The sequence below is a fragment of the Corella eumyota genome, chromosome 4 (assembly GCF_963082875.1).
Source record: "Corella eumyota chromosome 4, kaCorEumy4.1, whole genome shotgun sequence".
Classification (NCBI taxonomy): Eukaryota; Metazoa; Chordata; class Ascidiacea; order Phlebobranchia; family Corellidae; genus Corella; species Corella eumyota.
In genome coordinates this window covers 6,488,571-6,515,700 of record NC_137493.1, presented here as the reverse complement: position 1 = coordinate 6,515,700, position 27,130 = coordinate 6,488,571, and the positions used below count along the sequence as shown (strand labels likewise).

At 28.4% G+C, this 27,130-nt stretch overlaps 5 protein-coding genes and 1 pseudogene across 9 annotated transcripts; 3 read left to right on the top strand and 3 right to left on the bottom strand.

Annotated features, from left to right (window-relative positions):
* Positions 1 to 314: 314 nt before the first annotated feature.
* Positions 315 to 3,184, top strand: LOC145750176 (lys-63-specific deubiquitinase BRCC36-like). 3 transcript variants are annotated; one of them, XM_082566137.1, is made up of 7 exons: positions 315 to 524; positions 1,099 to 1,215; positions 1,435 to 1,611; positions 1,830 to 1,891; positions 2,048 to 2,179; positions 2,423 to 2,649; positions 2,722 to 3,184. In XM_082566137.1, the coding sequence occupies exons 1-7, from the start codon at positions 405 to 407 to the stop codon at positions 2,736 to 2,738; spliced, it is 852 nt and encodes a 283-aa protein (XP_082422263.1). In that variant the 5' UTR covers positions 315 to 404; the 3' UTR covers positions 2,739 to 3,184. The 3 variants fall into 3 exon arrangements, with proteins under 3 accessions (XP_082422263.1, XP_082422264.1, XP_082422262.1); XM_082566138.1 differs by having other exon boundaries at positions 1,099 to 1,216; positions 1,436 to 1,611; positions 1,830 to 1,897; positions 2,423 to 2,567; XM_082566136.1 differs by having other exon boundaries at positions 1,099 to 1,216; positions 1,436 to 1,611; positions 1,830 to 1,897.
* On the bottom strand, positions 3,083 to 8,120 carry LOC145750696 (uncharacterized; annotated as a pseudogene).
* Positions 8,121 to 10,346: 2,226 nt separating this feature from the next.
* On the bottom strand, positions 10,347 to 12,427 carry LOC145750695 (claudin-15-like). Its single transcript, XM_082566782.1, has 4 exons — positions 12,124 to 12,427; positions 10,952 to 11,116; positions 10,588 to 10,842; positions 10,347 to 10,498 (listed from the first exon to the last, which is right to left on the bottom strand). Exons 1-4 carry the CDS (start codon positions 12,425 to 12,427, stop codon positions 10,347 to 10,349), a joined length of 876 nt encoding a protein of 291 aa, XP_082422908.1.
* A 1,354-nt stretch (positions 12,428 to 13,781) lies between these two features.
* LOC145751265 (uncharacterized) lies at positions 13,782 to 14,177 on the top strand. Its single transcript, XM_082567373.1, has one exon. It carries the CDS (start codon positions 13,782 to 13,784, stop codon positions 14,175 to 14,177), a length of 396 nt encoding a protein of 131 aa, XP_082423499.1.
* A 33-nt stretch (positions 14,178 to 14,210) lies between these two features.
* On the bottom strand, positions 14,211 to 15,296 carry LOC145751257 (uncharacterized). The gene is made up of 3 exons (XM_082567363.1): positions 15,114 to 15,296; positions 14,544 to 14,681; positions 14,211 to 14,386 (listed from the first exon to the last, which is right to left on the bottom strand). The coding sequence occupies exons 1-3, from the start codon at positions 15,255 to 15,257 to the stop codon at positions 14,285 to 14,287; spliced, it is 384 nt and encodes a 127-aa protein (XP_082423489.1). The 5' UTR covers positions 15,258 to 15,296; the 3' UTR covers positions 14,211 to 14,284.
* A 4,152-nt stretch (positions 15,297 to 19,448) lies between these two features.
* On the top strand, positions 19,449 to 26,745 carry LOC145751411 (acetyl-coenzyme A synthetase, cytoplasmic-like). 3 transcript variants are annotated; one of them, XM_082567548.1, is made up of 15 exons: positions 19,449 to 19,661; positions 19,989 to 20,130; positions 20,284 to 20,341; positions 20,498 to 20,635; positions 20,795 to 20,867; positions 20,986 to 21,167; positions 21,647 to 21,784; positions 22,364 to 22,534; positions 23,262 to 23,395; positions 23,604 to 23,736; positions 24,037 to 24,174; positions 24,806 to 24,983; positions 25,515 to 25,691; positions 26,110 to 26,318; positions 26,596 to 26,731. In XM_082567548.1, exons 1-14 carry the CDS (start codon positions 19,490 to 19,492, stop codon positions 26,304 to 26,306), a joined length of 2,031 nt encoding a protein of 676 aa, XP_082423674.1. In that variant the 5' UTR covers positions 19,449 to 19,489; the 3' UTR covers positions 26,307 to 26,318; positions 26,596 to 26,731. The 3 variants fall into 3 exon arrangements, with proteins under 3 accessions (XP_082423674.1, XP_082423673.1, XP_082423672.1); XM_082567547.1 differs by having other exon boundaries at positions 26,110 to 26,323; positions 26,596 to 26,712; XM_082567546.1 differs by having other exon boundaries at positions 26,110 to 26,745.
* Positions 26,746 to 27,130: the final 385 nt, after the last annotated feature.

Here is a 27,130-nt window from a genome sequence, read left to right as displayed (position 1 = left end):
AAAACTTTTTTCTTTTTATGTTTTTATTAGAATAAGAAAACATTAGTTTTTATTTTTTTTACGATTAAAATCAATTTATAATCAATAAAAAAAAAAACTAAAATATCTACCAACCAACTTAAATCAATGTAAAATAATATTTTTGTGGTGTGTTTTGTAGCTTATTTTTATGTTAAAAATATTTTAATATTGAAAAGTTTGCACAATTTGCCATTCTTTTTTTTTACATTTTTTCAGTTGGTTTATCCTCAGTCAAAAATACATTTTTGTAAAATTATTGATGCGGAAAAATATGTGTTTCCAAAAAGTTTTTGACGAATGTTCAAGATTAATAATAACAAAAAACACTTTGTTTGACTTTAAGTTATTTAAGGCCAGCAACAAGGTTTAGAACTAAATTCGTTATGGGTTCTGTAGCACGTGTAACGTTGAACGCTGATGCATATTTAACATGTCTTACTCACGCTCTATCTAACGAAACGGAAGAAGTCATGGGGTTGTGTATAGGAGAAATGATTGAACAGGTTTGTAGTATTTTAAGTCGTATATAACATTTTGACTTATTTCTACCAAGCCTAATCGTCATTGCTGGGCAGAAGTAAGGTAGGTTCAACATGGTGTAAGGATCAGAACATTTTCTACACTACATGAGGTTTGGGTTCGGCACCCAGTAGTGATACGCTCTTGATAGTGGAAATTGAGGCCGAAACCGGGTACCTATAAACTATACAGGATCGAATGGATCAAATGGATCGAATGGATCGAATGGATCAAATGTATATCAAATGGTTATCGAATGGACCGATTGGATCGAATGGATCAAATGTATATATATCAAATGGTTATCGAATGGACCGAATGAATAGAATGGAAAAAAATATTGCATAAATTAAACCCTAACCCCGACCCTCACCCATTCAGAATAAGCATAATGCATGCGATCCATTTGGTCCATTCAATCCATTCAATCCATTTGATCCTGTATAGTTTATAGGTACCGGACGAAACCTGATGGGATAATTATTTACTCTGCTTTTTGCTATGCTCTTAGTCTTTATCAATATAAATGTTAAAAACTATTTTTTTTTTCTTTTATAGCTTGCTGGATGTGAAATTAACATTTATGCAGTCATGCTCTTAAGAAGAATTGACAAACGAAAAGACAGGGTTGAAATATCAGTTGAGCAGTTATCAAATGCTTCAACAGTAGCTGAAATATCCTTCTTTTAAAATATAATTTCTGGGCTTTTTTTGATTTTTTTTGTTGTATTAGGTTTATGAAGCATTAAATTAAAACAAAAATTCATAAAATGGAAATTAGAGAAACATTTTAGTATTTTAATCATGAAAAATAAAATATAGTTGCTGTTGGGTAACAGCATTGAAGTTCTGGACACATATACTTTTTTCTTAACTGTTTAATTTATAATCCACAATCTAGCTAACAAGACTAAACGACCACTGCGTATAGTTGGTTGGTATCATTCCCATCCACATATAACTGTGTGGCCTTCTCATGTTGATGTCCAAACACAAGCCATGTACCAAATGATGGACCAAACTTTCATCGGACTTATTTTTTCATGCTTTAACGAAAATAAAGCTAACTTGGTAGGTGCAATTTAATTAAATATTCAGAATTTTGCATGTTAAAAAAGTTGTTTTTTTGTTATAGAAATACAAGCTAATTTTAATATTTTTTAGCACCAGTATTTAGTAGTTGTTTATATATTTTTTAATATATCAACTGCAAAATGTAAAATTTATCTATATTTTTTGTATTTATATAAACTTGTAGTTTTTTTAAAAACATGACTTATGATTTGTAGCAACAAACAATAGAGATGACTTGTTTTCAATCAACTAAACACAGTCCTGAGTGGGAATCACAGCCACAGTATAAAACATTCAATTTGGTTAAATATTGTTTAAACATTGTTTTTTAAAATAAAAAATCTTAATGAAGTTAGACACTAAAAAATCTTTCAATAAAAAAAAAGATACTGTAATTTGCTGAACTTTATTTAAATTTTGAATTTGTTTTAAGGTATGACAGAATCGAAGTCCCCGTGTTTATTACAAGAAAGAAAACTTTATGTGAAGCTAATCTTAAAACGTTAACAGATTTAACTAAAATTCTAGTTCAAGAAGAAAATGATTCGTACAACTCAGCCACAGGGTTTATTTTAATTTTATTGTTTAAATGACAGATGAATTAAAAATAAATTAGATCTTATACATACATTTAATTTAAGCATATATATATATATTATAATTATTAGTTTATGATAAATTTGCATTTTAATTTTTTTAAGCCATTAAATTAAGGAATGATATAGTTTGTAGCAAACTGTAAACATTTATATGTTATTGTCTTTCCATTTATATTTTTTAATTCTTGTTTTTAATTGTTTTTTTTTAGGACATGTGGCACTAATATAATGACTAGAATACACAATGCTTCAGTTCATTCCCAGTCCCTATGCAACATCACTGAATCTATTACTTCCCCTTTACTACATATCCTACATTCAACAAACCAGTGGCACAAGGATAAGTTAAAACAGGTAAACACAGAAAATGAGAAACTGAAATTAGAGATTCTAAGATTGGAAAATGAAATAGGGTCTCTAGCACCTTCAAATGCTGGTAAGTAGAGATGTTAAGGAACACTTTTAAGCTGTTAATTTATTTTAAATTTAAATATTTTTTGATTTTTAGACGAAAATACAAATTGAAATATATAGAAGTTGGGCATCTTTTTAGCATTTTTTAAATAGCTCATTTTGTTGCAAAGGCTTATCTATAAATCAACTATGAATTAAATTTGAAATTTATCATCAAGCCATTCGTTCTATTTAGTTGCAATATTGCTAAAATTTCCTTATAGTTTTAAGAGTTTTTTTCTCAGAAAGTATCTACGTTTTTCTTTAAAAAACTTTTCCTCTAGCACTACGCTTAAAAAAATATTGTATTTATTTTTCAAAATAGACAAACAATTTAATAACAAACCACGAAATAAAATCAATTTTGAATAAAAAAGCACACAAAAAATAAATATAAATAAAACTAATCCGAAACTTTAAAGTTCATTTTTTCGGAGGCTTGATGGAAGCAAATGTCTAAACAATAATCGTTTTTAATGTTGGTATGAATGCACTTATTAATAAATAAAATAATACCCTTAAAAGCCAACTATTGTATATTTTATAAAATTGTTGTATAGAACAATGCAACGGTTAGGAATCTGAATATTACTCTCTAAGAAAGCAGTTAAAATCGCTAGGACAAAAGGTGCTTTTAAGCCAAGAAAATTTAGATTAAAATGAAATATGGCTAATTCACACACACTACACCAGCGCAGTAAAGCTTTACTAGGCTAAGTCCAGTTTATTCTATATTCTTACACGTAAGTTACAAAAACTAAGAAAAAATTTAACTTACTCGCACGGATTTCCACAAACTAGGTCGGATATTCGGGCCACGAACTCTTCTGTTAAAGACTCGAAGCCTCCTGAGATTAACATAATGTGGTCGTCGATCGGTTCGCTAACCATTTGTCTCATTTGCCCCTCGTCCAAATTTCCCATCATGTTTTTGATTCCGACCACGTTTACCTTTAATTAATAGAGTAATTGTAAGATTTCAGATGCATTAGTTGTGTTTTTAATAATTTAATATAAAAACTTTTTGACAGAATAAAAAAAACGGATAACTTGTCTTTAGGGTAAAGTACGAGAGAAAAGTGGCAAGGACCGTAAAGTACATAAGATTTTCTGAGAACCGTAAAGTTGAAGTGATCCAATTAATTACATAAAATACGCTTAGTTTTTTTTTTTACTTTTGTGCATTGCAAATTTAAAATACAAGTTATAAAAATGTGCTTATTTATAACATGAAAATTATTATCCTCACGACGGCGCACATGAGCTAAGTTTGCTAAATGTAAATCTTTGGGATTAAAATGTTTGCAAAGTTTTGTAGACAAAGAGTTTATTTACCATCAATTATTTTTAGTTTATTACATCAATGGTTAAACAAAATAAAATTTAAACTTAACGTAGGCGTAGCTTATTTGCACTGCACGGCCATTAACTATTACTATTTCGTAAGCAGAATTTTTTTATGGTTTAGCAATTACTTTTCTGTAGGCGGTTTTGTTTTTTTCGTTGTAATGTTTAGCAATTACTCTTTTGTAGGCGGAATTGTTTTTTAATATTTCATTATAGGAGAAATGACATCTATTATTTGTTAAATTTGCACGACTAATTGTTTTTCATTTTACAGAATACTACTTATGCATCACACCACGCTTTAATGCCTTAGTCCATTTTCATTTTCGAAGCGCTTTAGCTTTAACGTTTATGTAATTCTTCGCTTGCGGTACATTGCGTTTAGCGCTTTTTTGCCTTCGGCGTTTTCGATAATCGTTCAACTTAAACAGCAACACTTGTTTCATTAAGCCCAGCTTTTACAGTATTGTTGTTTCATTAAAAGCTAAGGTTGAAACAAAAAAATTATTTACAATAAATAGCGAATGTGTTCTATATAAAACAGCAGTTATTAGTTAGGGCTGTATTTTATTAAGCTTTTTTATATGTTTACCACCTAAAAATTTATTTTAAAACTTGTTTAACAGAAAAATTTATGTATAATATGTAGTTTTTAAAGTATTGAGGTTAAATTAAGTGGTTCGACTAGGCATTTTTTACAAACCATGTAAAAAGAAGAACCCAACTAGGTATGTACAATTTGTTTTTCTAATTTAGTTTCAACATTACGTAATAAGGTGTGTTGTTGAATATATTTAATTACTATGGGTTCTCCCATATAGTATGACGCATAAGCTAACAAGCAGTCGAAATACCCATTTCGTGTTCTTCAGAATGTAAATAACATGAAAACATTTTGTACTTACGTCTACTCCTCTCTTTTTTAACATCATAGCTGGTTCGATGACGTCATCATGTGACGCACCATCAGTGAATAGGAGCAATACGTCACGAACATGGGGGCGGTTCATGGGAACGTTGAGGCTGTAGTCAAATGCATGTTTTAATGCTTTTCCGGTCATGGTACCTGTAAAATCAAATTTTCGAACATTTTAAATATTTTTTTTTTCGATTATTTATCCTCGATGTGGAAATTCGACCTGACGACCTAAACATAGAGCAATATTAGTTACCCCGACCCAGTCTCGAGTTGCCTATGGCAGTTTAAGATATTATAGATTATAATTGCCCGATAAGTGGGGTGCTGATTAGGTGTTGGCTTAACAGGAGTTTATACGGTTTATCTACCTTACTCAAGGTAGGAATCGAACGCAAGACCTTAAGTAGTGAAGCCGAGTATTCTTACAACTACACCACGCTGCCGGACCAATTTTGTTTAGCAGGATTAAAAAATGTTGTTTTTTCTATATATAGTAACTATATCTTTCTAGACTTTATTTACAACATAAGTATAAACAATTAAGTTGCTTTACCTGATCCATTATATGGGATGCTGTGCACTTTAGTTTTTAAGTCGAAATGCGAATTTACTTCACCTAAAATAACCTCGGTGGTAGTGTCAACGTCCTACAAAATCATGTAAGTTAAATAGATTTTGATATCAGAAAATGTTAAAAAAATGAAGCACATGTTAAAAAGGTCTGTTTTTTCAGAAAAATTTTCCCGTTAAAGTACTTTAAGTTTATTTTAAAATCTCTCTTACAGATGTTGAAACCTTTAAGCTTTTTTTGGTATGTTTTGCTTGTTGTTTTATTTTTGTTTAAGTTGGTATGTAGATGATTTTTTATATTAAATGCTTTCAGTACTTATGTTATAAAATTGTACCTTGTTATATCTAAAAGCCCCGACGCGTACTGATTCTTGATTGACATGAAAAGAACCGACAATTTTCCCGCAGAATGCCATTAATTTCTGCCAGTTTGCCATTCCGACAGAACTGGAGCTGTCGAAAATTAAAATCAAATCCAGGGTGGCGTACGGTGGACAAGGTCCTTTACGTAAAAAGGATAGTTAATTAGTTTGTATCGGTTTGTTCTTATTTTAAAACTTTTATAATGTTATAAAATTCGCGATATAGCACACGGGCTAATGGCCAAGCACCGTTACAAAAGCCCATGGGATTGATCCCCAATGCTTCCAGTATATTACATAAAGCTTACTTGCACAACAAGCTGCTGGCTGTGTCCATTCTCCTTTGACCGAACACATCGTATTTGGATTTCCAGTTATGACGTAACTGCGTTTGACGTCACATGTTGTTCGACATTTGCTGAAAGATAGGTTGGATTCGCTGCAGATGCGTTTCCCGCCGTTAACTGGCATCAAAGGCTGCTTGCATTCGATTCCTGTTATATGAAATCATGTCTTTAAATTTGGTTTGTTTTTATAAAATCTTTAATTTTTAAATTGAAATATACATACGTTTACAAAACGGTCGACTTTGGTCCCATTGGCCCGTTTTTAAACACGTGACTGTGTCGGTGCCACGCATTTTATAGCCTGGGTTGCAAGTGAATTTACACACGCTTCCTATGACGTCACTGTTACTGCACACTCTGGTTCCTCCACGTGGTCGGTATAATCTTGTCTTGCATCGAATTTCTAGATAAATAAATCATATTATTAGGTATTACTTGTCCATTTAAGTGTTTTGATTAAAAGTTGATATAAACCTCACTTACTGGTTAATTTTTTTGATACATCTTTAGTGTAGATTGTCATAAAATCACACAAGTTTAAGAAACGTTTTCCCTTCGAAGCTTTCTCGAACATTTTTCTGGCTTCAACTTTTGTTAGAGCAGCCGTCGTTGCCAATGATTTTTGTTGGCGAATAAATAAAAGGAATTCGGAAAATGAAATCTTTTCGTTTCCATCTCTGTCTGCAATCTTAAAAATTAAACATAAATTATCAGATATTCTTTTTTACTTTTTAATGTTTCTTTATCGCATTAGTTATATTACTGGTCTATAACTTTACAATAATTTGATGTTAAATACATAACAGTATGGCACATGGTTGTTAAATATTAATGTAGTTAAATATCATGGTATATGGTTGCATGTTATTATGGGATATAGTTGCCAAACAAACTGCTTTATAGTTTTTTAAGTATATTAGTTTATGCTTGTAAAGTGAAAAAATATGTGTTGATTTAGCATTATTTTTTATTGTTTGTGATAAGACTATCTCCTTATTTAAATTTACCAATTTTTGTTCTTCTAACCACGAATTCATAAGTTTGTTAAACTTTTCTAAGGTTGCTCCGTTTTTGATAAAACTTTTGTCTTGTTGAAGAATAATTGTAAAAAAATTTGTGTTTTTCATACTTCTGCCTTCGGATTGCAAATTTGCTTCCCAATATTCGACAATGCCGTTTTCGTTGACATCAAAACGCTTAAAAAACGCTTTTACCGCTGGAAAAATAAATCGAAAAGTTTAATATTTAAACATACAAGACAATTTTGTACAAAAGGCAAAGGGTTTAAATATATAACACTATTTTATCTTTATTGCTCTTTTTACCTTCTTGACAGATTTCGCCTTTTCTTTCTTCTCTTGTACTGGACTTTGAGCTGGACTTTGACAGCATTTGCAACATCTTTGTGGCTCCCTTAACAGCCCATGATAGCAATTTCTTTTATTTTGTCTCTGGTCGTTGAGACAGGCAGATTTTTGCTTACAGCCCGCACTTATTCTTTTTAAATTATACAAACCTGTTATTTGGTCGGGCTGTTCATACCGAATCTCCGTATAACAAACCTTAAAAAATGTAAGCATTTATTGAATAACCCATAAACTTTAGCATTTTAGCAAAATAAACCATGATAAAAATTCCAAAAAGTTGTTAGCTATTATTGTTATTGATTTAAAAACATTTCTACCTGGTCTTTTTGCCAGCATTTTTCCACATTCCCACTTTCGTAACACTCAGCTAAGGAAGTTTTGGATTGGCATGATAGGCAGAAAAGACCTGTGTATAAATTGCCTTTTAGTTGTTTAATTATTATATAATCAAGTTAAATAATAGGATTAAAAAATTTACCTGAAATAATCTCAATGTTAATGATGAATATTCCAAAGCAAATTACAGCACGCCAAATGTCCATGTTTTTTATCAGTTTAAGATCGAGATTCAACTTGCTCTGACTCTCGCTAAAACACTTGTGACTTGCGAGACGCAATATAACTTCCTTTTAGTCCTGTAAAACACAAATCAGCACAAAATGCAATATATCGCCTCACTTTAACTGTCTCAATGTCGCATGACTACGGGCAAGTTTTAACGAGATTTTAATTATTTCCTTGTAAACGTTGCTCTTTATTAAAGGTCGTCCGGTCAAGTTATGTTGTAAACCTAATTTTATGTCCATTTTTTTGGTCGTTTTTGCTAGCGTCATTTCTATATCTAATTTAAACCCGTTTTTTTGTATATTTGCGTTGTTTATGTTATAAAGTTAATATTTTTAATGTGTGCTCGAGTTGTTTCTTTTTGTTATTTTTTAACATAATTTTAAATTTTAAATGTTTAATACCTGATATTAAATTTAAAATGTTTTTAGTGTACTTTAATTTAGAAATTTTTTTTAGTGTACTTTATTTTAGTGTTCTATAATTTAGAAAAGCGTTAGTGTACTTTAATTTAGAAAAGCGGGCCTTTTCTTGTATACAGAATGCTTTTTTATTACTTTTCGAAAATATATTTGTTTAAGTCATATTTGTTTCGGCGTATTTTGATATACATTTCTTGCTAACTCGTGTTCACTGTTCTACGAACGAAATATTGCCCACTTAGAAGTTGTAAATTTGTTTGTTGGAATTACTCTCTTAAATGGCATTTTTATGTTAGGGTTATAAAATAATTTATTTAAAAAAAAAATTGTAAAAGCTATTTTATATTATAATAAAAGGGTGTTACTATATTTTAACTATATTTTATATGCGCATATTACCAATTAATATTTTTTTTCTGACAGCTTGATGTGCTTAAGGTATTACAATTTCTAAGAGTCTTGTGATAAATCTGTTAATTGTTTTTTTTAATAATAACTTTTTTAATATTTTTATTGCTCTTAAAAAAGAATTTCTAAAATTTTAAGTTTTTACAAAGTAATCACTAACGGAAATATTGTCAGTTTTATTATTTTTTCTGGACTTTATAGCAAATAATGTTGATGTATTATATAAGACAGTATGGTTTAAAAATATTTTGATACGAACTTGAAAATGTTGTAATATTTAAGGTAAATAAGGTTCTAAGTAAAGTCAAGTTTCTAATTATCAATGTTTGCTGTCTATATATTTGTTTAAAGTTAATAATTAATTTTGTTTTTGAAATTGAGTTTAAACAGAGCGCGCCCAAACTAACGACTTTTGCAATTGTTTAGAATTTTGTTGGCCATTTGATTTTTAGTTTTGATACTTGATTACAACATACCCTTTTAAACGATTACTTATAACATCAGGCATAAATATTGTGATTAATAGTAAACAAGATAGGAATGTAATAACGTTTCATGTCTGCAGTCTCATATTTTATCTTTATGTACACATCATATTTCTAACATGAGGAGTAGTTACTTATTTACAATTCTAATGTGTGCTATTGCGACAGAGTCTGAACATATATTTAACAAAATATAATATAACTAATTTGATACATAAACCCATCCTTTGAACATCTGACGTAACAGTAATACAAGTTAAAGGTTTTTGGTTGGAATTTATTCTATGAACATTTACAGAATAATATTTTTGAAATTTTTTTTATGAAAGGTATAAAGGATTATTTGACAAAATTGCGTTATTATTGTTTTATGAATAATTTCAATTACGACAATTACAATTAAAACGTTATGCTAATACACATTTTTTGTACATGAAAAAAGTATAAAAAAATATAAAAACAAAAAATGTCAAAATCTAATCATCTTTCGTTCAGGCCTGTACAAGTTGCTAACATTTGTTAGACAGTTGTTATTTGCGGGGTGGGTGCGTTTAATGATTTGAAAGTTAAACTTCTATTTAAACAACCTTTAATATTTACATGTCCAAATTAAAAACTGGTATAAATTAAGTATTGCTGTTGTTATTTAAAAGATACATTTTACAATATACACCATAAAAAATAATTTTTACGCCGCTTTTTAGTGGAAAATAGTAAATCTGCACCTTAATTAAACTGCATTGCAAAAAATGCATAAACAAACGCGATAGTTATAAAAAAAATATGATGCAGTTGAAATTGTTTAGTGCTCTTTTTTAGCTGAAAAGGGGACCAGTAATTACTGACTCGTTTCATTGTTTTTTATGTTTGTTAGTGAATTCATTTTTGTTTAAACGTAATCCATATTTCTGGATTTCTGACTTGCTTGGTTACGGGAATTGTAACGATCATCTGAATGATGAGATGAACCAGATCGATACTTATAGGAATCGTCATGGGATTTGTAAGGCTCTGGGTTAGACTTGTAGGTTGCCGTGGGGGCTGTAAAAGGGCAATAAAAATTAACAACTCTTTATTACTATTCATGTGTTAGATATTAGGAGATTTTAAATTATGGTATCTCTATTTACCTGGGTATGACGAAAAGGCCTTGCCTGAGCTCACGGGTGGTTTGTATGTGTACGTTTCCTTATCTGCTGGCTGGGAAAAACAAGTACAGCACGTCATTAGGCATCCAGCAATCAACGAAAACAACATAGCAACCCAGCCCAAATACAAGCATACTCCAAGTGTGTATCGTAGCTTTTGAGTTTGGTAGTAAGGATTGTAATATTCTCTTACAACTTCCGCCGCGTACCACGAAACGCTAACGCCAGTTAAAGTACCTGAATAGCAAATAAGAAAATTACTTAAGTTTTTGTAGTTTTGCTTTACACCTTGAAGCTTCTAAAATTTTAGTTCAAGTTGTACTTTTAAAAAATACCAAAAGTTTACCTGCAGCCATATGACAAACACCTCCAACTATCACAACCCAGCGTTTTCCTTTGCTGTCCTCTTTCAGCGCATGCGCACATCTCATTCCAAGGGCCGAGCAGAAGACGCCCGAAAGCGAACACAGCAACGCAACGACCATAAAAGCCCGGAACGCATTCAAATAAGCTAAAAAAATAAAGATTTTATACAAAAATATAGTATTTAAACTTAAATCACCTAAAATATTGAAACTTTAATAATGTTGTTGGTAATTTTTCAAGCGTGTTTGTTTACTAGGCAGTCCTATCAGGGCGGTGTCATATTTATCGCAAGTATAATGTTCCCAGTTGAATGAGGTACACCTCACCCATATTCCCTCCAGCGATCTAATGCCCATCATGTTTTGCTGAGATGCAACCATGTCACTTACACGCCATTGTGGTACTGCAGTAACCACTATAATTGATATCAAAGCTAGGCCGCCGAGTATGCTCGACAGAGTTATAACCCCGCTATTAACCATTGTTGCTTTTAATTTAAATTTAAAGTTTTTTTAAATCTGGCCAAAAATTTTTTAAATTTAGTGTTTTAATTTTTACTGCAACTTTTTAGAATCTGGTAAAATTATATCAACCACCAAACTGGAATAATAAAATTATTGTTTCTGCTTGTTATGTAAGCTTAACACTACTTTCCTATTTAACTTTGAAATTGTGTTTTGCTTTGTTTAAAAGACAAGGCTTGGTCCCGTGCTAGCGATGTTAAATATTAATAGTTCGGTCAATATACACGTGGTGTAATTTTCTAGCTCCACACGATTGATTGCCCTTAAGTTGACTTAGTAAACCAAAAATTATTTTAATAAAAATGTAACAAATCTGTGTTGATTGCTTTTAAAGATTGTTCTTAGTTTTTGGGGATTGCTGAATAGATTAAAAGTGACTATAGTAGTTATAAACATATAAAACTTGTAGGTTTTTTTAAATAATTTTTAATCGTGTTAGTGTTTTTGAAAGTAAACGTGGTAGAAACTTACAACTTTAACAAATTGTGAAAATAGCTTTAAATGAACGATTTTGAACACAAAATGGCGCTGTTGAGCATAAAAAATAAATCTTTGGTAGAACGAGTTTGAAGAAGTCTTTTACCCCCCAAAAAATTTTTTTACAATAATAATTTATAAAAAAACTTACTGTAAATGCTTTTGAGATATTCATCGTAGCCGTTCATGCCTGGTTGTATCATCAACGTTTGCAACTCAAAACACTGACTTTGTTTTTGAGTTCCAGTTCTCACACAGGACAAAAACAGTCCCTCGAACTCCCAGATGTTCGTGTAGGCAGCAGCCGAGTCCCATGAAGTTGTAACCCGCCAGTAAGGTGCCCCTAATACAAAACAAAGCAGCACAAAGCTGACGAAACCAAGGAAAGCGCACAGTGTTCGTAGTCCGCTAGATGTCGGGCCTTCGTCGTCATATTCTTCTTGATATCGCGCCATTTTGTCTTGATTTTTTATTTGAAGATGTAAATATGTGTTAATAGGTTTCAGCGATAAAGCGTTATTTAAAAAAGAAACGTTAATCTTATATATCTTAACAAAATTTAATCTGTAGTAAATACACTAAAAAGAATAAAATTAAGTTAAATTTTATTACATTTAAATCTGACTTAAATATTTTTTTTGCTGTATTTAAGCTTTTTTTTTAATTAACTTATTTTATTTAGTACACCTTAAACTTAGTTAAAAAAAAGTAAATACGAAAGTTAAATGAAACTATCCATATGCTTTTGCTTTTAATATTTTAATAATTTAAGCTAACTTAAACTAAAATGTTATGATTTAAAATTCAGCCGTTTCAAAACCTGACTTGTAAAAAAGTAACCGCATACCAAGGTAGTATACAATTTTATTGATATACACCGTGTAATTTTTTTTCTTTTTTTTCAAGACATGTTTTCTTGACAAGATATTTATTTGAGCAGAGAATGCTAAGAGTGATTCAGTGTTTACGTGGCTTGATTCTCACGTGACTAACTTATCGAAATATGGACTTACAAGATTTTTTTGACAACGTTTCAGAGATTAAAAACAAGGAAATTCATTTATCTTATCAGAAGCGAAATATGAAATCATTTTATTTGTATTTACCGACACAAGGCGGCACATAACTCAATATATTTACATCCTTTATATTTCAATGTTTAAAATAAAATGATCGAAGTCCAAAAAGTAAGAAATCAGCATTTCATTTTAATTTTAAATGTGCACATAATAAATATATGGCTCTTATATAATCCAAAAAATTCAGAACAAAAAACAAAAACTGACAAAATCAACATTTTATTTTTGTTTTAAATGTTCACATATGTAATAAATAGCTTTATTAAAATTCTAAAAATTTACACAACGTTTGATGGTTGTTTTTTGTAGGAAAAAAATAATTTGACATAAGTGCAATTGTTATTCGCATTGTTACGACATTTTACTTATAAAAAAAATAAAAAAAGTTATGAGTTGTTATTTGGTTGAAACTCGAAACCAAAATTATAAGAACAAACCTGCGCTCATTTATATGGTAAGTTTATAAATTAAATGGTTTTTTAAAAAAAGTGTTTTTGACAAAACCTTGTTCGAAATTGTTTATGTTTAAAAAATGTGCCTGAACCAATGTTTCAATTTCACATTTTAATTTTTAAAATATGTTTTGGCAACCCTTTTTTTAAAAAAGGACCTACGAACTTTATGCTTTAATACTATAGGGTTAGTGAAAGCCAGTAAATCCTAATTACTGTTACAGCAAGTTTTATGAATTTGGTAAGTTAAAAGTTGTTTAAATTATGCTACTGGTCAGATGGCTCATAGTCGAAAAACAAAGTTATCAACCCAAAATTCAAGAAATGCATCTTCTTCTTCTGGAGGATCATCGTCTACATCCGGATGTGGAAAGATCAAAAAGGGACACGAAGACTTTCGTAATTATTTGTTTAAGATTCTGAAAGAAATCTACACTGATACTGGCATCACGCGGCAGGCTATGGACGTTTTAAATTCGCTCATTAACCATCTGTTTCAAGTCCTAGCCGCTGAAAGTTGCGGTATTATGAAAAAGACAAGTCGCACTACGTTAACTGCAAATGATATACAAAACGCAGTCAGAAAAGTTTTGCCTGGAGAACTGCAGAAGCATGCGGTATCCGAAGGAACAAAAGCCGTGGCCAAGTTTAAAAGTTTTTACGTAAACGAGTAGTTTTGTCGAATCTAATAAAAACCTTACAACTTGCATTAATTTTATTCAAGTAACTTAACAATAAAATTTGTAGTTAGAAATCAGTTAAAAAAACTTGAATTGATATTTTAAAAGATTAACATCATCTTAGAGGTTTGGTCATCAGCCTCAGGAATGGTTGTAAAATTGTTGCAGTTGACAGTATCGCAACAAAATGTACACACCCTTACCTAAAATAGATATAGGGTTAGCATGCATTAAACTCTAGTAGTAATGGTAATACCGTTAGCCTAAATAATGTTTAAATTTCAATTTAATATAAATTTAATTAGGACCCAAAAGTTTTAAAGTTTAGCCAAAAATTATTTTTTTATTTATTTTGCCTACCATGTTTCGCTTTGTATTCTCTCCATAACAAATGTTTTCATTATTTCTCATGTTAGCCATACAAGCTTTTTTTTGTTTACAAGATAGTTGTATGTTTGTAATCTCTCCATTGACTTCAAATTTTGTCTCGCAAACATTCTGAAACATAATTATTTAAGTAAGGAATTTTGAGTTTAATATTGTTTTACATCAGATAGACCGACCGTTTATTGTTTTTCCAACAATACAATCACTTGTAACAGGACTAGCAAAACAATATTCAAAAAAAAATTTACCAAAACAAAAAGTAGCAAACAAAACATTTTTTGTACATTAGTTTAAAAAAATAACGCACTGTTAAAATTGCCTTAATCTAATCGTATAGCTAGCTACACAGGTACAATCAAAAAAAAAGAACAAACTTTTTATAAATGTTAAACGAATGTTTAAAGTTAAACCCTAAAAGCAACTTTATTAGTTGTTACTTGCAATGTCTTAACTCATACTTAAAAACATTTTGCTTTAACTTTTTTATATTACGAGTAATATTATGTTAAATTTCATAAGCTATTCTTTTAAAATATAATTTACCCCAATTTTGATATTGCAAAACATACTTTCTTCGTCTGATTTACTATTTATTGTTTTGCCAACAATACAATCACCTACAAAAGGACTAGCAAAACCATTTTTAGAAGATAAACTTAATAAAACAGAAAAAAGTAAACAAAACATTTTTTTGAACCAAACTACAAAAAATGTAAAAAACTTTAGCGAAACGCTAATGCAATTAAGCTTATAGGTTCACATTTAACACTCAAATATTAAACCAAACCAATTAAACCCTTGAGGCAAGTTTATTTGATGTTGATTACAATGAGTCAGCCTCAAATATTTATTTGAAAACACTTTGCTGTGGCTTTCTATATTGAGAGTTATGTAATATAATATTTTATAAATTTGGTGTTTAAAATATAAATTACCCCAATTTTGAAACTGCAAAGCAAACTTTCTTCATCGGATTTACTATTTATTGTTTTTCCAACAATACAATCCCCCCGTCTTGGACTAGCAAAACTGTTTTCAAAAAGAAAACACAAACAAATACTTAAAGTCAAACTAATAATTTTCATGGTTTCGTTTAAACAAATTGACGAATATAAACTTTTTACAAAATTTCTGCTCGTTCATATTCATTTTTTTTGTATTTGTACCACAATTTAAGCCGAATTGTTTTAAGAAATTGACAAGGTTGAACAAAACACTTAAAGCGAAATTTATCAACAAAATAAATACTCAATCGCTTTATATTACCTAATCTATTTAACCGCCTTTTTAAAGTTTAAGATCGTTCTTCGAAAACTGTTTTCGTTTATTTAACAAAAGTTGTAGCTGGAAAACCTAATAGAAATAGATAAATAAGCTAAACAACATATTTCAGCGAATTTCAACGGCATGTTATTTTGTAAAACCAATAACTTCTATTCAATAAACACTTTTTGGAATTTTAAAAAGTTTTGTTGTTTTTTAAAGATCAATTTTCGATAACACTTTTTAAAAACATCTTGATAAGTGGAATGTTTCACGATATTATCTTAGAAAAGCCAATCAATAAAAACAATTATTTTTAAAGCGAAAACTACGTAATTTGTTTAGTTCGAACATAATAAAAATATTTGAACGTTGGCAAAGGAAATATATTCAAAAAACACTATTTCTAAAAACCGTTTTGATAAAATAAAGTGGTAAGTAATTTAAACACATTTAGTCAATTTTATTTTTTTTTAGGTTGTTTTATAATCAAAATGTATAGATTTGTAAGTAATCATTTATAAACTATACCCGCTTCAGGCGACTAAAAACTACAAGAACACAAATTGCAAATTGTGTTGAACAAATTTACCTTATATTTTTGACAACCTAAATTTTATATAAAATTGTTATTATTTAACTTAAATTATTGAGTGAAGCCTACATGTTTAAATACAAATATTGTAGTTTGGAATAATATTAAATACTTTTTGACAAATAGTTTAAAATAAGCTATTTCTGAAAATATTAAAAATTCCAATTTTATAGTTAAAAATTAACATTTTCTTTCAATGGGAATAAATTTAAACATTTTTAAATAATCATTTAAGGCAAACTATTGCATTTTTTTAAATTTATAATAAAACTATGTCTAAAATAACAAACAAGATGACAAAAATTTAATGAATTCTAACTAATTGATTTGAAAAGCTGATTTTTTAAATACTTATCATAAAAATATTAAATAGATTAGCTCTTTTTTGATCGTGGCAAAATTAATTAATGTAAGGTTATATAAAAAGTGTAAATATAGCTATTTTTATACTAACAAAAATCAAACAACTCAATGTGTAACCACTTATACCTTATTAAAAAACGTTTGACACAACACAATACATTTTTATGGAAGTATTATTTCTTCGTTGAAGGTGGACCATAGTTCACCAGACTCAGGAATGCTTGTTAAATTATTACAGTTGACAGTACCGCAACAATACGTACATTCTCTCACCTAATGAATAAAATAGTTCAAGTTAAACATTATTTTTTGACCTGCTTGTTGTGATATTAATTTTACATATTTCGTAATCATTATTGTTTAATTTTATAAAAATGTTCGCTTAGATTTATACCATGTTTCGCATTGCATTCTCCCCATGACAAACATGTTCATTATTTCTTATATTGGCCATACAAGCTTCTTTTTGTTTACAAGATCGTTGTATATTAGTTATTTCCCCATTTACCTCGAATTTTGTTTTGCAAACATTTTAAAACAAAAGTAATAAAGTTAGAAATCAAGTATTTTAAAGTTGAGATCGAGAGTAAGTTTTTTAATTTATTAAATAGTTTGTAAGATTAGCTTAAAAATTGCAACATTTTATTTTACGTAAGAATTAACAAAATTGTCTTTAATAACTTAAAAAAATTATTTTAAAACTATTATTTGTCAAATCGTGTTCTTATTTAAAGTTTACGGTTAGTTTAATTTTAAAAATTAGTTCACTAAAATATCAATTACCCCGATTTTGAAACTGCAAAACATACTTTTTTCGTCAGATTTACCATTCATTGTTTTTCCAACAAGACAATCTCCAAGGTATGGACTGGCAAAACAGTTTTTTAACAGACAACTTAAACAAATAACCAAAGTTAAACTGGTAAAACTCATAGTTTTGCCTAAACGAAAAAATAAATAGAGTGATTGTATATCACAATTTTTTACTTTTTATATTCATTTTTTTTAATTTCTTCGTAAGCCTAAAGGCAATTGCTATATAGCATTTAAGAAATAGTCAAATTGGTTAAACAACAGGTACCTTTCAACGAACTTAAACGGTCTGTTCTTTCGTAAAACTAATAACGTCTATTAATTCAATAAACACTTGTGGGAATTTCGAACAGTTTTTTGGTTTTAAACAAAACAACTTTTGGTAATTCTTTCGAAAACATCAAATTGGGTGAAATGTTTTTCGTATTATCTTAGATAAGCTAATTACTAAAAACAATTATATAATGCAAAAAAACGCATCTTTTTTAGCTATACAAACCTAATGAAATGTATTTTACATTATCAGAATATAATATTTTTAAGGTTGTTCGGATAAATGACATTTTTTCTTAACTTGGTTTCACATTATATATCTTCTTACGCTTAACCTAAAGGCCGTTTTTTTAAATCAACTTCTAAGATTTATTTAACATAAGCACGAATAAATCGCTTTGGACAAATATAGTTTATACTTTTCCAACCTAAGTTATATATAATATTTTAATTAGCCATATTGAATTACTTCGTACTTCGTATAACCTTAATTTGAAAACAAAAAAATAAAGCTTGAAAATATTTAAATTAATTTTTAGAAACAGTTTCGAAAAATCAATTGTTTGTTAATTAAAAAGCTGTAGTAAAAAGATAAAAAGAAAACATTCCTTAATAAGTAAAAAAAAGTTTAAATTTTTATAGATATTAATCTTACAAACTATTGCACATTTCTTTACATATTTAACAAAATTTTTCACTAAAAATAATAAAAAATTATAGTTCGTTTTAATAAACTGGTTGATTTATAAAAGTTAATTTTTTTTAAATAAATAATATAACAATGTCAGATAGATTTGTTTTTATTTTTGATGATGAAGAATTCAAACAATTTTAGGTTTTTTTAAATAAAAAGTGTAAATTTAGCTTAAGGACTTCTTATACTAACAAAAATTAAACAATTGAGTAATCACTTATACTTTATTAATAAAAGTTTTACACAACACAACACATTTTTATTTAAGTATTATTTCTTCTTATGGTTGACTATAGATCGCCAGACTCAGGAATGCTTGTTAAACAATTGAGCGCGATGTTACTTCGTAAAACCGATACCGTCTCTCCTCAAACCGCATTTTGAAGATTAGTAAACACTTTCTTACTTTTAAATAAACAGTTATTATTTTTAAAAGCTCTATTGTAGTCTTGGAAGTTTAGCAGAAGTGTATTGTAACATTACAATCTATCACAAAACCATAGCAGTTTATGAAATACTGCTTGTTTAAAACCAAGATAATTAATTTTTTTTTTAAATTACACTAATATTTTTTGTTACTAACACGTAATTATATATTTTGTTGTTGATAATCTTTCATGCAGGCAAATCTAAAGTTTAATGTTTTTATGAAAATAATCTTTAATAGTTTTATCCTCTTTATCCAAATCTTACCGGTGGATTACTCAAGCATGTAATACAACTTCGCTTTAAAACTTCAGAAATTTTTAATTTTTACTTAAAAAAATGTTAAGTTGAAATAAGTCTGTAAGAAAGAACGCAAAATTCTAATAGCAAATTAGCTAATTAGTTTTTTTTAACTAATCCATTTTGTTTAAATATTTTTTCAGCTATAAAACATATTGCTAATTCACTTATTGTTTAAGCAAGAAATAAAAAATGTCAGAGCCTGTTTCAAATGGAGTTTTTCAACCAAACGACAAAATTCAAAATGTTTCCCATGTGCAAAGTATGAAACAATATCGGGAAATGTACAACGAAAGTATTTCAAACCCTGGTGCATTTTGGGGAAAAATTGCAAAACAATTCTACTTTAAGCAGGAGGCCACAGGTATTTAAAATTATATAAATAATAATTATTAATTTTGTTTTAAGTTTTTAACATTTTTTAAATTATTGTTAGCATTTGCACTGGGTTCTGGTATTCACCTTACTTCGCAAATTTCTACATTCTATTCTTTATTTAAAAGTGTTTTATTTTACCTTGGGAAATAAGAATAAATAATACATTATACCTACAGAAAAAAAAATTAATTTATAAATATTTTTAGACATTAGACACTCATTAACATAGAGATTTTTTATGTGGTACTTTGTAAAATCAGAAAAAAAATAACCCAAAACATTTTCACACTTCTAATTTAAAATTTTTTTACAGGAGAATTTTTTGACTACAACTTCGATGTAAGAAAAGGAAAAATCTTTATAAAGTGCATGGAGAATGCAACCACTAACATTTGCTATAACTGTCTTGATAGAAATGTCGAAAACGGGCATGGCGAACGAATAGCTTTTTACTGGTAAGTATAACTAAAACATAAAGCATTGTTTTAGTATTATGGTTTTATGTATTCTTATTATATTTGCAAAATATTTTTATTTGTAAAATGTGATTCATAGTACTGGTACAATGCAATCTTTTATTTTTAATTTTTAACATTTTTGTTTTAAAGGGAGGGAAATGACCCAATGGATAGCACAAGTATTACATACAGCAAATTATTAGAAGAGGTTATTTATTTAATATTTAAACTTAAATTTATATACCTACAAACTAGGTAGTATATTTTTTATTTTTTGCCTAAAAAAATTAAAACCAAACTATATATATTATATATATATACAAAGCAAAAAAAAATATTCATCTAAAATTGTTTTTTTGTTTAGGTTTGCAAATTCGCAAATGTTTTAAAATCTTTAAATGTAAAGAAAGGAGATAGAGTCGCAATTTACATGCCTATGATTCTAGAATTAGTTGTTGCTATGTTAGCTTGTACTCGAATTGGTGCTATTCATTCTATTGTTGTAAGTATATACCACATTTTTTAAATTTCTTTTATTAAAAAAAAAATTAAATTTATTTTAAAATTGCCCCTGGCAAAACAGCATTTCTGTTATGCTAAAATGTTTCTATTGTTTACATTTAAAATGCTAAAATAAAATCTTAATGTTATTTTTTTTAAGTTTGGTGGATTTTCTGCAGATTCGTTATGCCATAGGATCTTAGATGCAAAGTGTGACATTTTAATCACAGCAGGTAATTTTCTACAACTGTTCCCCTGCTTATATGTTTAAATACCTTATATTATAATTTAGTTATTGATTTATTTTTAATGACAAAAAAATAAAGTCACAATAAAATAATATTTTTTCAGACGGTTGTTTTCGTGGTACAAAAGTGATCAATTTAAAGTCGATAGCCGATGAAGCGATACAAAAGTGCAAAGAAGTTGACCACAAAGTAACTTACTGTGTAACAGTTAAACATATAAAAGCTGACAGCTTTTGCAATGACTTCACTGAAAGACCGGCCATGCGACCTTGCAAAAAAACACAGGTAAACATTTTATCTATTGAATTTTTTACATTATTGTGTTAAATATTACCGGTGGTACTTTAGATAAAATGTTTTTAAGTTATTTTAGTAATAAAATTTTGGTTGTATATACTGCTGAGTCTGCAGTCCCACTTTTTCATGATTTAATGAATAATAGCAATGCAGAAACCGGAGCTTTCAGGAAATGCTGACAATTTAAAATAACACTTTATAACAAAATTCCGAGCAAAAATATAATCTGTTTAGGGTATTATCGTAATTTAAAATGACCATTTGGCAACTGGCACATGTTTATTTGTTTTTTATTTAGATTTAAAACTTTTCACTTAGCATTGTCAATGGTATTACACTTAGCATGTTTGTGTAAATTGCTTGTAACATAATTATCACCAAAGTGTTAGATTATTATATAAACTTAAATTTTGTATTTTGTGATAATTTTTTTGGAGTGTATATAACTTAAAAAAAAATTTTTTTAGATAAACTGGAATGATGAAGTTGACAGATGGTGGCATGATTTAATGGTGGACCAATCAACCACGTGTGAACCAGAATGGTTAGAAAGTGAAGAACCACTTTTTATTTTGTACACCAGTGGTTCAACCGGAAAACCTAAGGTAGCTGATCAAAATTTTTATATGAATATTTTTTGAATATTTTTTTAAATTCTGGATTTAGATAACTTTTTAGTGTTGATTAAAAATAGGTAATAAAGTACATAAAAATATTTTTTCTGATTTTGCCATTTGGTATTAGCTATTAAAATAAAAACCAAATTCAAGGCATTGACAGATGGTACTGTTTACAGTAGTTCAGGGGAAGTTGTTGTAAATGTTTGTTATTACAATATTTAAATGCAATTCATGCCACAAAAAAATTGCACATATCGATTCTACATTAGGATTTCAGAAATCATTTTAAAATTAATTATTAAGGTCTTTTTTTATCCATGCTAATTAGTTTAACTGACACTCTTACTTTAATTCAAAGTTGTAATTTAATTAAAAAAATACAATTTCAAGTTTTTTAGTATATATCTATTATTCCCAGCGTGGAAAAAGGGCTTCTTACGAACATAAATCTTGAATAATATTTGTTACACAGATTAAGTCCCAAGTTGCCCTCGTACAAAATGGTGATTTAACAAACCATTAATGCTTAGGAAATTATTATATTATTTTTTTATCAATGTTTAGGGTGTTCTACACCACACAACAGGGTATATGTTATATGCAGCCACCACTCACAAGTACACTTTCGATTATCATCTTGAAGATGTTTACTTTTGCACAGCTGACATTGGTTGGATTACTGGACATACCTACATCACGTATGGGCCTCTACTTAACTGTGCCACTTCTGTTATGGTAAGTATAAAGCATCCTAAAAAAAATTTATGAAGAAATGCAGTTCGATTTATTTTTCTTTTATTTTTGTAAATATTTTTGTGTAACTTTCATTATGGCTGTTTTTTAACCTCTTAACCTTCTATCTTAATTCCTCTTTTTTACATAAAACAAATGGTTTGAGTTTGAAGATTGTTTCAAGGGCATTTTATAGAATTTTGTAATTTTAAACTATGTACATATCATAATACAGTAGTTTGTTTGTTGAAAAACACTGAACTTAAAAGGAAATTTGATTTATGACTTTGTTTTCTATCAGGTCCGATCAATTTCAATTATTTATTGCCTTTGGTTCTGTTTTTTATTTACATGGAAGCTTGTATTACTGCCATAAAGATGTCATTTTTTTGTCCCTGCTTTAGAATTTTTATTTTTTTGTTAGGATAATGTTTATGCTTGTTTTTATGATGTATTTTGTTACCAAGCTTTATATAATACAATAAAATTAGCATACACGCAACAATTTTATGTACAGTAGTTTAAAAAAAAATTATCTCCAATGCTTTATCTATAAATATGCAAAAAAATCAAATACATTCCATTTTAATATAAATATTACCATGGGTAAAAAAGTATTATCAGAATTAATTTTTATAGATTTTTTACTTGTATTTTGTTAAATAATTAACTACTTAAGTTTAGTAAACCGTTATATATCAAATTTATTTGATTTTTACTTATTTTTTAGTTTGAAGGCGTTCCCCTTTTTCCTGACCCCAGTAGGTATTGGGCAATAGTTGATAAATATAATATCTCCAAGTTTTATACTGCACCTACTGCTATAAGGGCTCTTATGAAATATGGGGAGGAACCTGTTAAAAAGTAAAAATAAAAAAATTTTTAAGTATTTTTTTAAAGAATTGTTATTACTTTTTGTGTGGCCATTCAAAAGTATTGACTAAAACTAAAAAAAACATTGTAATTAAAAAAAACTGTTGATTATGTATTAAAAGCATTGTTTTGGTTATGTTATTATTAATATGTGTGTTTTTTATTCACTTTTTGACAATACTTTTACCTCTTTTTTCAGATTTAAGCGAGACAGTTTGAAAGTGCTTGGTACAGTTGGTGAACCGATCAACCCAGAAGCATGGTTGTTTTATCATGAGGTTATTGGAAATAGGAAATGTAGTATAGTGGACACTTTCTGGCAAACGGAAACAGTAAGTTTCATGTAACACTATTGCAATTGTGTAATGTTTTTATTATTTAAATTTTATTATAAAAAGGTATGTTAAACTTTTTGTGAAATTGTTTTTTACAAGTTGTTACAAATTGTTTTTTATTTATATTAAAATATGTCATGCTTTATTTTGCCTTACTGTGCTCTGCTAGGGATATTATATTAACTTGCCTACTTTTAATAAAAATATATATAAAAAATATATACGAAATGTCTATCACATATATATACAAATATTAATTGTTGCCCCATTTATCATTTTCTAATATCAATGTTTTAGGGGGGTCACGTATTAACCCCTTTACCAGGTTGTACTCCTACCAAACCAGGCTCAGCAACTTTTCCATTTTTCGGAATAGTACCCGCTGTTTTATCAGAAGAAGGAAAGGAAATAGAAGGACCGGGAGAAGGTTACTTGGTATGTTTTTTTTCAAAATTTAAGATATTTATACATTTATTTTTTGTATTTATTTATCATCAATATAAAAAGGTCGATTTTACAACCTAAACATATAGTTCCACCTTAACCCAGTCTTAAATTGCCTTTGGAAGTTTGGGATTTTATAGATTTGTTACATATTTTAACATTGTTATATTATTAATTTGTAGAAAAAAATTTTTTTTTTTGTTGTTACTAAAGTATGATTATGTTAGTATTCTACTTCTCATTATCTCAATGTTTGGTTTAGGTTCCACTTAACCTTAAAGTTAATTTTTAATTGGGTAATTATAAAACTTCTAGGACAAATTTTCAAGGACAAATGTTACAAATTCGTTTGTTTTGTGGTGATTAAATACACACATACCAACTACCTGTGTTAAACATTTGATGGGTTTTTATTGTTTTCTATCAGACAAAAACAAAATTTTAACATTTCTGATAAAGCCATTTACTGTTAGCCTTTTTTTGTGTTTAGGTAGTGTTAATAAAAATCCGCTTTTTTTTAAATCTTTAAAAAAAATTTTAATATAGAATCTCTCATTTAGTTACATTATTCAATTTTAAAATTTTTTTTTTTTTATTTACCAAAAATATGATTTTTTTGTAGGTTTTTAAACAACCGTGGCCTGGTATAATGAGAACAGTGTACGGTGACCATAACAGATTCGAACAAACTTATTTCACCAAGTTTCCAGGTTATTATGTGCCTGGAGATGGATGCAAGAGAGATGAAGATGGGTATATTTGGATCACCGGTAGAATAGATGACATGATGAACGTATCAGGTAAAGCCTTTTAAAATATAGTTTTAAATGTCATATGTTGTAGGCACTTTTTTACTATGCATAATCCAACCCCCTGGAATTTTTAAAATATACCCCCCAAAAATATTTTTTTGGAAATTAAATTAAAAAAATATATATACTGAATTTAATAGTCTAGGTAAAATACTCTGTTCATCTCCCCTTTAAAAAAAGCTTTTAATCCAAGCTTACATCTTTGCTAGTGGTGTCTTTTGGCATTGTATGTTATTGTATTTCTAGTTTGTATCGATTTATAGCAGAAGTGGACGATTCTGCTTTTTGTTTTTCGGCAAAATGGCTTTTATTGCAAAATAACTTATTTGGTGCCATTTTCTTAGCCTATGCATCTGCTTTGCCAAAAAAATCAAAAAAGAAAGATATTCACTTTATACTGACATTGCTAAAATTATCTAAAAAGCCATTTTTAAAAATTCTGATGTTTATTTAGTGTACTTAATAAATATTTTTCTTATTCTTTAAATCTCCACTTAATTACCATTATTTTCTGCAAAGGTCACCTTCTTAGCACAGCGGAAGTTGAATCCACATTAATAGAACATCCAGATGTTGCTGAAGCTGCAGTTGTGGGCAAACCTCACCCAGTAAAGGGGGAATGTATTTACTGTTTTGTTACTCTTATTGATGGAAAGAAATTTACTCCTGAATTGAAGTCTGATCTTGTGCAACAAAGTAAGTTAATTCAAAATTAAATTTTTTTTTTGATCAGACTGTTAGAAACAGTTCCGTAGCCGATGGTGTGGTATATTGATTAAATCACTTAATTTCACAACATGAGGTCATAGGTTTGATTCCTGGTGGAAGGCTGTAAACGATTTGAACTTCTACAGAGCCAAATCCAATTAGCAGATTAATAAACATGTAATAATAGTCATTAACATTCCAAATAGGTAAAGGCAACTTGAACGTTGAGTAATAAATGGTATCCATTGTTAAGACCTAAATTAGGCCCCATCCAAATTAAAAAATTTTTTGTGTATTTTTATTAAACATTATTTATGTATTCAAATTAATTTGATATCTTTTAACCTGAAATCTAAAATAGCTTATTTTGAAATTCTATTTTCTAACCAAATAATTACATTTTTAGTCAAGCATCATATTGGTCATTTCAGTGCACCAGACTACATCCAAAATGCTCCAGGTCTTCCCAAAACTAGGTCTGGTAAAATTATGCGAAGAGTTTTAAGGAAAATAGCCCAAGGTGACCGTGAATTGGGTGACATTTCCACGATGGCAGACTCTACGGTTGTTGATGTTTTATTCGACAACAGACCGGAACAATAAAATTTAGAAAAAGTAAAGTAAGATTTCTATGGATTTTGAGTTGCTGTTTTTAAATTTTATTTTCCAGCAGAAATATGAAAGTTAATGTTGCAAACTGAATAAGTAAATTGGTGTCTAAATTTGATTGCTTTAAAAAAAATGTTGGTAAAAAAATATATTTTATTTACCTAAACAAATATTAAAAACATGATTAGCTTCACAAGCTATTTTTATATAATCTCATTAAATATTAAGGGTAACCTATTTTATGTACCACAGACAACTAATTAAATTTTTAATTAAAATATAGATTGAAAGATGCAAACAAATTTATAACTTCCAACAAATGTAAATTATATTGTTTATACGTAAAGTAATAAACTATATTTTTTTCATTTAGTTAACAATTTAATATCTTAATTATTAAATAAAAAACCTAACAATGCTTTTTTAATAACAAGTAATGTAAATATATTAATGTATCCTTAAAAATGTAGTTATTTTGTCAATTAGGTTTATAATTTAGAATATTATATATGTTTTATGTTATAAATTGCACTGCTATTACCATACTAACTTACATTCCTAATATTAGAAATTGGATTAGTTTTAGGCAAAGCTGTTGTTTTGTATTTACAAAAATTTTCGTTGTTGCATTAATTTTAACATTTTTTTTGTAAAAAAAAATATTTTTAAACGATTTTTTCACTTTTTTTTTATTTTGTGTTCTTATTTACTTAAAAATACATTAATTAGTTTTTTATTATTAGCATACATCGTTTAATTTCGAATTTTAATTGCATTTTTACTTCAGTATATTTCGTTTCTACTCTATTTTAAAATAA